This window comes from Oncorhynchus kisutch, unplaced genomic scaffold, assembly GCF_002021735.2.
Source record: "Oncorhynchus kisutch isolate 150728-3 unplaced genomic scaffold, Okis_V2 Okis03b-Okis08b_hom, whole genome shotgun sequence".
Classification (NCBI taxonomy): Eukaryota; Metazoa; Chordata; class Actinopteri; order Salmoniformes; family Salmonidae; genus Oncorhynchus; species Oncorhynchus kisutch.
Genome location: NW_022261980.1, coordinates 1982739 through 1994885, shown reverse-complemented (window position 1 = coordinate 1994885; position 12147 = coordinate 1982739). Strand labels below are relative to the sequence as shown.

At 45.2% G+C, this 12147-nt stretch overlaps 1 protein-coding gene across 1 annotated transcript in view; it reads right to left on the bottom strand.

The window, feature by feature from the left end:
- The window catches only part of adamtsl5 (ADAMTS like 5), a 74528-nt gene that overhangs the window by 34379 nt on the left and 28002 nt on the right, over nucleotides 1-12147 (bottom strand). Inside the window, 1 exon segment of the mRNA XM_031812423.1 lies at nucleotides 2760-2835. Coding sequence (XP_031668283.1) covers nucleotides 2760-2835 — 76 coding nt within the window.

Below are 12147 nucleotides of genomic sequence, written 5' to 3'. Positions count from 1 at the left end.
GCTTCAGAAAGTATTCATACCCCTTGATTTTTACACATTTTCTTGTGTTAAAAAGTGGGATTAAAATGTATTTAGTAATCTTTTTTTTCTTAAATGATCTAAACAAAATACTCTATAATCTTGATTTCCTGTTGTGTTTTGAATTTATTTGTTATATCTTGTTTATTATTTGTGTACTTGTTTGACATGATACTGCATTGCTAGGAGCTAGTAACTTAAGCATTTTGCTGCAACCTCTATAAAATATGCAACGAATACACTTTGATTTGAGACTTTGGTCTCTACCGTGGGTGAGCCGGGTTCAGATCCCGCCCATGACATGATTTCACCTTAGTTGACTTCAAGAGTTTGGCACATGCCTACCTTAGTCGGACAAACACCTGTAAAGTGCTCCATTTGATCACTCCCCTTTTCACTATAACCCAGTCAGAGGAATGACACGGATGATTGGCTGAGGGTTAACGGACATGGCTGGGCAATGGTTGACTGTCTCAGCCACCTGAGGGTTTTTGTGAGTTAGTGAGTGAGTGAGTGAGATAATTTAGATAATAATAATAATAATAATCAAAGTGATGAGGGTTTTTGTGTGTGCGTGTGTGTGTGAGTGAGTGAGTGAGTGGAGTGAGTGAAAGAGTGAAAGAACGAAAGAAAGAGTCCAGCCACATTTTAAACCGGTCTGTCTGTGTGTCAATGTTCTGAGGGAAACTAGAGAGGAAGGCATCAGCCACATTTTAAACCGGTCTGTCTGTGTGTCAATGTTCTGAGGGAAACTAGAGAGGAAGGCATCAGCCACATTTTAAACCGGTCTGTCTGTGTGTCAATGTTCTGAGGGAAACTAGAGAGGAAGGCATCAGCCACATTTTAAACCGGTCTGTCTGTGTGTCAATGTTCTGAGGGAAACTAGAGAGGAAGGCATCAGCCACATTTTAAACCGGTCTGTCTGTGTGTCAATGTTCTGAGGGAAACTAGAGGAAGGCATTTGTCTTTGACGTCGCTGACGGAGGGACAGAACGGAAGGACTGGATGGAATTCCAAGAGAAAGTCATGTTAATAAAAACACAGCTTTATGTAAGGGGGGTGGGAGGGTGGACAGAGGACTATTTGGGATGTCAGGAGGAGGTGTGTGTGGGGGAGTGTGAGGGGTGTGTGTATGTGTGTCAGTAAAGCCTCCTTACCCTCAGGCTCTCCCTGACCACCAGACAAACAGCGATGAAAGATGGCCGCTCCGCTTGAAGGAGAAGCAAGGGGCAACGCAGCAATTAGAGAATGCCCAGATGGGAGAGATGGAGAGCAACTACCAGCCCTATAGGAACATGCCGCCATCCCCGCCTCCATTAGCAGGCTAAACACTACACAAACATTCCAATCAGCTCCTTTCTTCCAGAACCTCAGAACCTCAATTGCCGTGCCAGCTGGACCCCTCATCACATCTGATACTAGTTGGAGCACTTTGATTTCTATATTATCTAAATGACCTGGATTTTCCTCAGGGAAACACTGGAGAACAGGGATTTGTGTCCCAAATGGCACCCTATTCTTTATATAGGCCACTACTTTTGACCAGGGCCCATAGGGTTAGGGTTAATAGTGCACTATATAGGGAATAGGGTGCCATTTGGTACACAAACTTTCTTTGCACAGATTAGAGCATCAGACTAATCAGGCCCTGTTCTCAGACCTGTTTCTGCTGTCTTGCCAACTCCTATGGTCATTGTCAAGCTAATAGGAGTTGGCAAGAATGCACAAACAGATCTGGGAGCAGGCTACTGAATGAGGTCTGTGAGTTTATAAAGCGTCCAGCCAGGATGGGTTCAATTCCATTTCACGTCAGCCATTTCAGGGGGATGATTGGAAATGTCCCATTAATGTAGCATTGTTTCATGAGTTGACTCAAAACCGTGGGCATCCAGTCAGTAGGTGTTGAGGTGAATCCAAACATTCTTGTCTGAGGTTTCCAAAAGCTTTCCTAGCGAAAGTGTTAATTTGCATTATTTAGTAGTGTTATCTTGACAACATGAAATCACACGCTCGCAGAACAGTTAAGTGCTTCTGTTTGTTCACACATATACTGTATAATTGTTACTCTCTCGCGGCTGTGCAGCAGGGCTGTGGAGAGAAATAAGAAACGTCTTTAGCGACGTGAAACCCAGCCCTCAGCAGGCGCTGTGGACATGTCTATCAGTGTTAACTCTTACAGCTCCCCCCCCCTACTACTACCACCTGAAGACATACCCAAATCTAACAGCCTGTAGCTCAGGCACAGAACCAAGGATATGCATATTCTTGGTACCATTTGAAAGAAAACACTCTGAAGTTTGTGTAAATGTGAATTGAATGTAGGAGAATATAACACAATAGATCTGGTTTAGATAAAACAATGAAGAAAACCATACATTTTATTTATTTTTGTATCATCATCTTTAAAAGGAACAAGATATAACAAGCATTCAGATAGGATGATGGGGACAATTTCAGTGAAAAATATGAGGGCAACAGTACTTGTGCAAAGTTTCAGAATGATAACTTCCAAAATGAGTGTGCTACATGACATTTATCATGAAGTCACCCAGGTGTCCCACACAAGTAGCCCAAATGTACCCAAGTGGTCAAATTGGTGAAGGTATACATTTTGAAACAAATAACTATATACAAAATACCAAAATGGTATTCTAACACCCCCCCCCACCAAAGAATTAAGAAAAAATATATATTATTGATTAATGAGGTGTGCTGGAGAAGGGAGTGAAGAACTAACTTACGCTGGGCTGGGAGGACAGGTAGACGGCAGAGACCAGCAGGCAGATTAAGGTCAGAGCCTGGCAGAGAGACAACCTCCTGGAGACAGAGACAATAAACAACCTCCGTCAGTTACACACCCAGCTTTTCTCCATACCAATCACACCCTCACATCGATAAACAACCCCGATTAAATCAGAGAGAGAGAGAGAGAGAGAGAGAGAGAGAGAGAGAGAGAGAGAGAGAGTTAAACACACAGAGACAAAGACAAACACAGAAAGAGACATCCTCACAGTAGTTAAACACACAGAGACAGAGAGACAGAGACAAAGACAGACACAGAAAGAGACATCCTCACTGAGTTCAAGACAGAGACACAGAGAGAAAGGCAGAGATACAGAGACAGAAGGACAAAGAAATCAGGTAAATTATTAAATTCAAGCTATATGTTGTCATATCTAAGCAAGATTCCTGATGTTGTGCATATGTGAATGGCACTAGCCCAAGTGCACCCTTGGAGATGTAGAGTGGTACATTTGTAGTGGAGATATCCATCTTGTGGGCAGACATGACAGGCCAGATGGAAATAGCAAGCAAAAGAGAGAGAGAGAAAGACAGACACAAACAGATAGAAAGTGGGACAGAGAGAGAGCCCAATCGGGAGACAATGAGAGAGAGAGACCATTGAGAGACAATGAGAGAGAGCGAGAGAGAGAGAGAGAGAGAGAGAGAGACAGTCAGACGGCTGAGACCAGCAGGCAGATGAAGGTCAGAGTCTGTGGCGACCTAAATGCCAGAACCGAACAAGAACCTGGCACCCTCAGCACACAGCGGAACAAACACCTGCCTAGAAGTGACAGCATTCCCTCCCCCATATGCCCCTATGACAACATAACCAACAAAAACTGGTCACAACTCCTGCAGATCTGTCACACGCTGGGACTCATATGGTTGTTACACCTACAGCTCATCTCTTGGCAGTAGTACTGTAGACTACTTTATCACTGACCTCAACCCAGAGTCTCTCAGAGCGTTCATCCCATTGACACCCCTATCAGATCATAGCAAATGAACAGAGCAATACTCAATCATGAGGCATCAAAGCCAAAGGAACTCAGTAATATTAAGAAATGCTATAGATGGAAGGAATGTAGTGTGGACACCTACCAAAAAACAATTAGGCAACTGTTATAGTGAAGGTGTAAATTTGTCAGTAGAAAATGTTAACAGTATATTTGACCTCTCAGCTTCCCTATCTAATAAAAATAAAAATAAAATCAAAACAGAAAACTGAAGAAAATGAACAACAATGACAAATGGTTTGATGAAGAATGTAAAAACCTAAGAAAGAAATGGAGAAATCTGTCCAACCAAAAACATAGAGACCCATAAAACCTGAGTCTACGCCTTCAGTATGGTGAATCACTAAAACAATACAGAATTTCACTATGGATAAAGAAGGAACAGCAGGTCAGAAATCAGCTCAATGTAATTGAAGAATCCATAGACTAACCACTTCTGGGAAAATTAGAAAACACTAAACAACACAAATAATTATCTATCCAAATGGAGATGTATGGGTAAACCACTTCTCTGTTATTGTTGGCTCTATAACAAAGAGCAAAAACATATACATGATCAAATAGAAATCTTAGAATGAACTATTAAAGACTACCAGAACCCACTGGATTCTCCAATTACCTTGAATGAGCTACAGGACAAAATAAAAACCCTCCAACCCAAAAAGGCATGTGGTGTTGATGGTATCCTCGATGAAATGATCAAATATACAGACAACAAATTTCAAATGGTTATACTTAAATTGTTAACATCAATTCTTAGCTCTGGAATCTTCCCCAATATTCGGAACCAAGGACTGATAACCCCAATCCACAAAAGTGGAGACAAATTTGAACCCAATAACTACCGTGGGACATGCGTCAACAGCAACCTTGGGAAAAGCCTCTGCATTATCATTAACAGCAGACTCATACATTTCCTCAGTGAAAACAATGTACTGAGCAAATGTCAAATTGGCTTTTTACCAAATTACCAAATGACAGACCACGTATTCACGCTGCACATCCTAATTGACAAAACAAACAAACCAAAACAAAGGCAAAGTCTCATGCTTTGTTGATTTAAAAAAAGACTTCGACTCAATTTGGCATGCTATACAAATTGATGGAGGCACATGGTGATTGGGAAGAAAACATTGTAAAATCCATGTACACAAACAACAAGTGCGCGGTTAAAATAAGCAAAAAACACACATATCTTCCCACAGGGCCGTGGGGTGAGACAGGGATGCAGCTCAAGCCCCACCCTCAACAACATTTTTATCAACGAATTGGGGAGTGCACTAGAATAAAAGTCTGCAGTACCCTGTCTCACCCTACTAGTCAAATGTCTGTTTTCTGATTATCTGGTGCTTCTGTCACCAGCCAAGAAGGGCCTGCAGCAGCACCTAGATCTTCTGCACAGATTCTGACAGACCAGGGCCCTGACAGTAAATCTCTAAGACCAAAATAATGGTGTTCCAAAAAATGTCCAGTCGCCAGGACCACAAATACAAATTCCATCTAGACACCGTTGCCCTAGAGCACACAAACTATACATACCTTGGCCTAAACATCAGCACCACAGGTAACTTTCACAAAGCTCTGAACAATCTGAGAGACATGGCAAGAAGGGCATTCTATTCCATCAAAAGGAACATAAAATTTGACATACCAATTAGGATCAGTTATAGAACCCATTGCCCTTTATGGTTGTGAGGTCTGGGGTCCGCTCACCAACCAATAATTCACAAAATGGGACACACACCAAATTGAGACAACGTAAAACTTAAAACATCAAATAATTCATGCAGAGCAGAATTAGGCCAATACCCGCTAATTATAAAAATCCAGAAAAGAGCCATTAAATTCTACAACCACCTAAAAGGAAGCGATTCCCAAACCTTCCATAACAAAGCCATCACCTACAGAGAGATGACCAATTCAGGCCTCGCTTAACACAGGAGCCCCGGCTCTAGGGGTCACTGATAACAACAAACAAGCTTCCATGCCACTGGGGCCCCTGAGGGTAGGGCAGGAGCCAAAGTCAAGAACGCCCCCACACAACCACCCTCCATCATCATTAACTCTCTCTCCCACAGCAGCACCAGGGTTCAGCCACCTCCCACCATCATCATTAACTCTCTCTCCCACAGCAGGAACCAGGGTTCAGCCACCTCCCACCATCATCATTAACTCTCTCTCCCACAGCACCACCAGGGTTCAGCCATCTCCCACCATCATCATTAACTCTCTCTCCCACAGCACCACCAGGGTTCAGCCACCTCTCACCATCATTAACTCTCTCTCCCACAGTAGCACCAGGGTTCAGCCACCTCCCACCATCATCATTAACTCTCTCTCCCACAGCAGCACCAGGGTTCAGCCACCTCCCACCATCATCATTAACTCTCTCTCCCACAGCAGCACCAGGGTTCAGCCACCTTCCACCATCATCATCATCATTAACTCTCTCTCCCACAGCACCACCAGGGTTCAGCCACCTCCCACCATCATCATCATTAACTCGCTCTCCCACAGCAGCACCAGGGTTCAGCCACCTCCCACCATCATCATTAACTCTCTCTCCCACAGCAGCACCAGGGTTCAGCCACCTCCCACCATCATCATCATCATTAACTCTCTCTCCCACAGCACCACCAGGGTCCAGCCACCTCCCACCATCATCATTAACTCTCTCTCCCACAGCACCACCAGGGTCCAGCCACCTCCCACCATCATTAACTCTCTCTCCCACAGCACCACCAGGGTTCAGCCACCTCCCACCATCATCATCATCATTAACTCTCTCTCCCACAGCACCACCAGGGTTCAGTCACCTCCCACCATCATTAACTCTCTCTCCCACAGCACCACCAGGGTTCAGCCACCTCCCACCATCATCATTAACTCTCTCTCCCACAGCACCACCAGGGTTCAGCCACCTCCCACCATCATCATTAACTCTCTCTCCCACAGCACCACCAGGGTCCAGCCACCTCCTACCATCATTAACTCCCTCTCCCACAGCACCACCAGGGTTCAGCCACCTCTCACCGTCAATAACTGTCTCTCCCACAGCACCACCAGGGTCCAGCCACCTCCCACCATCATCATTAACTCTCTCTCCCACAGCACCACCAGGGTTCAGCCACCTCACACCATCATCATCATCATCATTAACTCTCTCTCTCCCACAGCACCACCAGGGTCCAGCCACCTCCCACCATCATCATTAACTCTCTCTCTCCCACAGCACCACTAGGGTTCAGCCACCTCTCACCATCATTAACTCTCTCTCCCACAGCACCACCAGGGTCCAGCCACCTCCCACCATCATCACCATCATTAACTCTCTCTCCCACAGCACCACCAGGGTTCAGCCACCACCCATGACTGTAACACACAACTATTCTCAAATGTAAGAACTGAGTGTATTTGTACGTGTGTGTACCCATGCGGATGTGTAGTGGATATGTTTTCCCAATGCCTAGAAACGCTAATTCAGTCAAAATAAACAACGTGTGTGTGTGTGTGTGCCAGCTACCTACCTTATTTAACCTTAGAATTATATATGTAGGTCAATTTAGAACAAATTCGTATTTACAATGAAGACGTGTCTGCAGTGGCAGAGATGGAAGCAGTACAGGGCCTTAGGTTCCATAGCCTTTTTTATATACTATTCAGCCTATTACAGCTTATTAAACACATGATACTGCTGATAAAGGACCTTGTCTGTCAAAACGTTCCTCCTATAATCAATAGAATGGAGCCAAACATATTGTAAACATGTGTTTGGTACCCCTCTATTCCTGCCATTACAATGAGCCCGTCCTCTTAAAGCTCCCCCCACCAGCCTCCTCTGCTGTACAGTTCCCTTCATTCTTTAGTCCTGTTTATTTATTTGAATGACTGCCGTGCTCCATCTGGATATGTGTGGAGATACTCTCTTTTCACTGTGTATGACTGTTAGCACAACTGCATGTCTTGAGCAGCCACTGCCAGCCAGTCTACACCCTGTCTGTCCTTATTAACCCGTCTGCATTCACCTCAAGGATGCTCCGACGATAACCCGAGACCACACACACACACTTAATTTGAGTCGTTACACCCACATGCACACTGGTCATGGGCACACAAACAAGCACATACACAGGATATCTGTACTTCATCCTCTCCCTGGCTGACACACACAGTCACTGACTCATCAAAGGCTTTAGTGTGTTTTCTCAGAAATGCCTCCTCAGAAATGGTTGGAAACCCCCCCTCCATAAAGGCTTCCTGGTACTGATTTGTTTAGTGCTAACTAACTACTGTTAGTCCATCTGTAAGGAGAGTTGCACAAGTCAAGTGGGTCCGATTTGTCATTTGAGAAACAGCACATGAGTACGTCCCTTCCTACATATGGCTCTGGTAAGAAATGGTGCACTATGGGCCCAATAAATAGAATAGGGTTCCATTTGAGGCGACACTCATACCATTTGTCCAAGTCTCAGTATTAGAGACCACTAGGGTACGTTGATGTTAGATAGATCTCGAGCACCAAAACAAGCTCATCCAGGCCCACCCACTCAGATTGAGCAAAAAATGAATATTTGTATTTATTAATTTTAAAAACAAAATTATGCCCTTTAATTTCCAGTGTTCCAAACAGGACATTATTTGTCTTTTTATCTAAACATGCAAACACCATCAAATAGAATTGACAGCAAGCAGTGCACTGGGTTAGTCAGATTTGATTAAATATAACAGAACTCATTACCTGGGGTGACATTCATTCTCACAGGACGGGTTGCCAAAAATAACTAACTGAAAGCCACACCCCCAATAAACCACGAATATGACTGCATTGAGGCATACAGTGCATTCGGAAAGTATTCAGACCCTTGAACTTTTTCCACATTCCACAGCCTTATTCAAAAGTTTATTTAAATGTTTTTTCCCCCCTCAATCTACACACAATAGCCCATAATGATGAAGCAAAAACGGTTTTAAAAAGTTTTGCTAATAATAAAAAAAATCTATTTAAACTGAAATGTATATTTACATAAATATTCAGACCCTTTACTCAGTACTTTCTTGAAGCACCTTTGGCGGTTATTACAGACTCGAGTCTTCTTGGATATGACATTCCCATTCTTCTCTGCAGATCCTCTCAAGCTCTGTCAGGTTGGATGGGGAGCGTCGTTGTAGAGCAATTTTCAGGTCTCTCCAGAGATGTTCAATCGGGTTCAAGTCCGGGCACTGGCTGGACCACTCAAGAGCATTCAGAGACTTGTCCTTGGCTTGGCATTCAGGCCAAGGAGTTCAATTTGGTTTCATCAGACTGGATAATTTTGTTTCTCATGGTCTGAGAGAGTCTTTAGGTGCCTTTTGCCAAACTCCAAGCAGACTGTCATGTGCCTTTTACTGAGGAGTGGGTTCCGTCTGGCCACTCTACCATAAAGGCCTGATTTGGTGGAGTGCTGCAGAGATGGTTGTTCTTCTGGAAAGTTCTCCCATCTCCACAGAGGAACTCTGGAGCTCTGTCAGAGTGACCATCGGGTTCTAAGTCACCTCCCTGATCAAGGCCCTTCTACCACGATTGCTCAGTTTGGCCAGCTCTAGGAAGAGTCTTGGTGGTTCCAAACTTCTTCCATTTAAGAATGATGGAGGCTACTGTGTTCTTGGGGACCTTCAATGCAGCTGACATCTTTTGGTACCCTTCCCCAGATCTGTGCCTCAACACAATCCTGTCTAAGAGCTCTAGGGACAATTCCTTCGACCTTATGGCTTGGTTTTTGCTCCGACATGCACTGTCAAATGTGGGATCTTATATTGACTGGTGTGTATCTTTCCAAATCATGTCCAATTTACCACAGGTGGACTCCAACCAAGTTGAAGAAACAACTCAAAGATGATCAATGGAAACAGGATGCACCTGAGCTCAATTTCGAGTCTCATAGCAAAGGGTCTGAATACTTATGTAAATAAGAATTTTTTAATATACATTTGAGAACATTTCTAAAAACCTGTTTATGGGGTGTTGTGTGTAGATTGATGAGGAAAAATAATAATTTCTTCCATTTTAGAACAAGGCTGTAAGGTAACAAAATGTGGAAAAAGTCAAGGAGTCTGAATACTTTCCGAATGCACTGTATGTCACTGTGCTTTTATGGCTACAGTATATGCATCATACCAGTGCCTAATTTGTTTATTTGGCAAACAAGACAGCTCATAATCCACATACATTTCTGCAAGCCCACCCACCAATGAATTTCTGGCTATGCCAATGCACCGGACGAGGAACCATGTTTTTTCCTGGGTCTCCCTCCAGTGTATTTGGTTCTTCCCATGTAATGATATGTCATTTAGCAGACACTTTTATCAAAAGCAACTAAAAGTAGTGCATTGATACATTTTGTATGGGTAGAAAGAACACAGCGGGAATCAAACCCACAATCCTGGCATTGCAAGTGCCATGCTCTACCAACTGAGCCACACACACGTCCCTTTCCCTTTACGCGTTCTGTTTATTCTCCCCATCTTCTCCCACTCCCTCTTTCTTATCTGTAACAAGTTTGTAAACACACATCTAGGCCAAAAGCTCTGTTTGGCAGAGTTCCAGGTCAGTAGTCGCCCTGTCCAATTAAACGATACACATCTCCCTCACATTCCACTGAGCAGCCCTTCTACTAGGGAAGTCTGGGGGAATCTGGCACTGGGCTGGAGCTAAGGAAGCCTGGGAAATCTGGCACTGGGCTAAAGCTAGGGAAGTCTGGAGAATCTGGGAAAGCTGGCACTGGGTTGGAGCTAGGGTAGTCTGGGGAAAGCTGGCACTGGGTTGGAGCTAGGGAATTCTGGGGAATCTTTGGGAGTCTGGTGCTGGGCTGGAGATAGGGACGTCTGGGGGAAGCTGGCACTTGGCTGGAACTAGAGAAGTCTGGGGGAATCTGTCGCTGGGCTGGAGCTAAGAAAGTCTGGGGGAATCTGGCACTGGGCTGGAGCTAGGGAAGCCTGGGGAATCTTTGGGAGTCTGGTGCTGGGCTGGAGCTAGGGACGTCTGGGGGAAGCTGGCACTTGGCTGGAACTAGAGAAGTCTGGGGGAATCTGTCGCTGGGCGGGAGCTAAGAAAGTCTGGGGGAATCTGGCACTGGGCTGGAGCTAGGGAAGCCTGGGGAATCTTTGGGAGTCTGGTGCTGGGCTGGAGCTAGGGACGTCTGGGGGAAGCTGGCACTTGGCTGGAGCTAGGAAAGTCTGGGGGAATCTGGCACTGGGCTGGAGCTAGGGAAGCCTGGGGAAGTCTGGGTTTGCTGGTGCTGGCCTGGAGCTAGTGCAGCCTGGGGAAGCTGGTGCTGGCCTGGAGCTAAGGAAGGCTGAGGGAACATGGGATGGAGTTGGGGGAATCTGGGCTTGGGGACACTGAGTTGGTACAATGCTGAGAAAAAATGGGGAAGGCTGGGAAATGTGGGGGAATCTGGGTTGAGACTTAGGGAGGTTGCAGGATGCTGGGCTGGGGATAGGATAGACCGGGGGAAGACTTGGGGAGTTAGGGCTGGTGAAGGTTGGGGGAAAACTAGACTAGGGCTAAGGAAAAACTAGGCTAGGGCTAGGCGAGGCTGGGGATAGCTGGGCTGGGACTAGGGGAAGGAGAGACTGGGGTTAGCTGGGCTGGCGCTAGGAGAGACTGGGGGTAGCTGGGCTGGAGCTAGGAGAGACTGGGTCTAGGAGAGACTGGAGGTAGCTGGGCTGGGGATAGAGGAAAAAGAAGCAAAAACCAAACTTATGGAGGGGAAGTGTAGCAGTAGGCCGGATACAAGATCGAATGTACCGCAAATCATTCAGAATATATTGAGCCGTACCCAAAACTACATGCTGGACCTTTTATGCCTCCTCCATTTTCCCCAGGTCGCAGGGAGCCTGTCTGGCCACTGTTTGCCCCCTAATCACAGAGGCCCTACTGGAGGTCAACAACAGCTCCTCCTGCGTCTCATTAAGCCAATGATAGCACATTAGAGCAGGGCTCAGGGGAAGGCAGGGGGAAATGGCTTTAATCATTACGAGACAAGTTGTTTATTTTGACTGAATTAGCCTTTCTATGGCATTGGGAAAACATACCCATTACCCATCCACATGGGTGTACACACACAAACACACACACACACACACACTCAAAGTCAGTGCCAAAGACAGTGAGAGAAAGCAGTTGGTGCTGCCTTCATGGTGATGGGTATTCCACACAATCTCCATTAAACCTGTGACTCATATGAAACCATAGCCAAGAATCCAACTATTCAGGCTGCATCTTCTATGTGTCTCTTTTCATGAAATAGATGGGCATTATTCAGTTTCATACACTAAATGGCCTATAAAT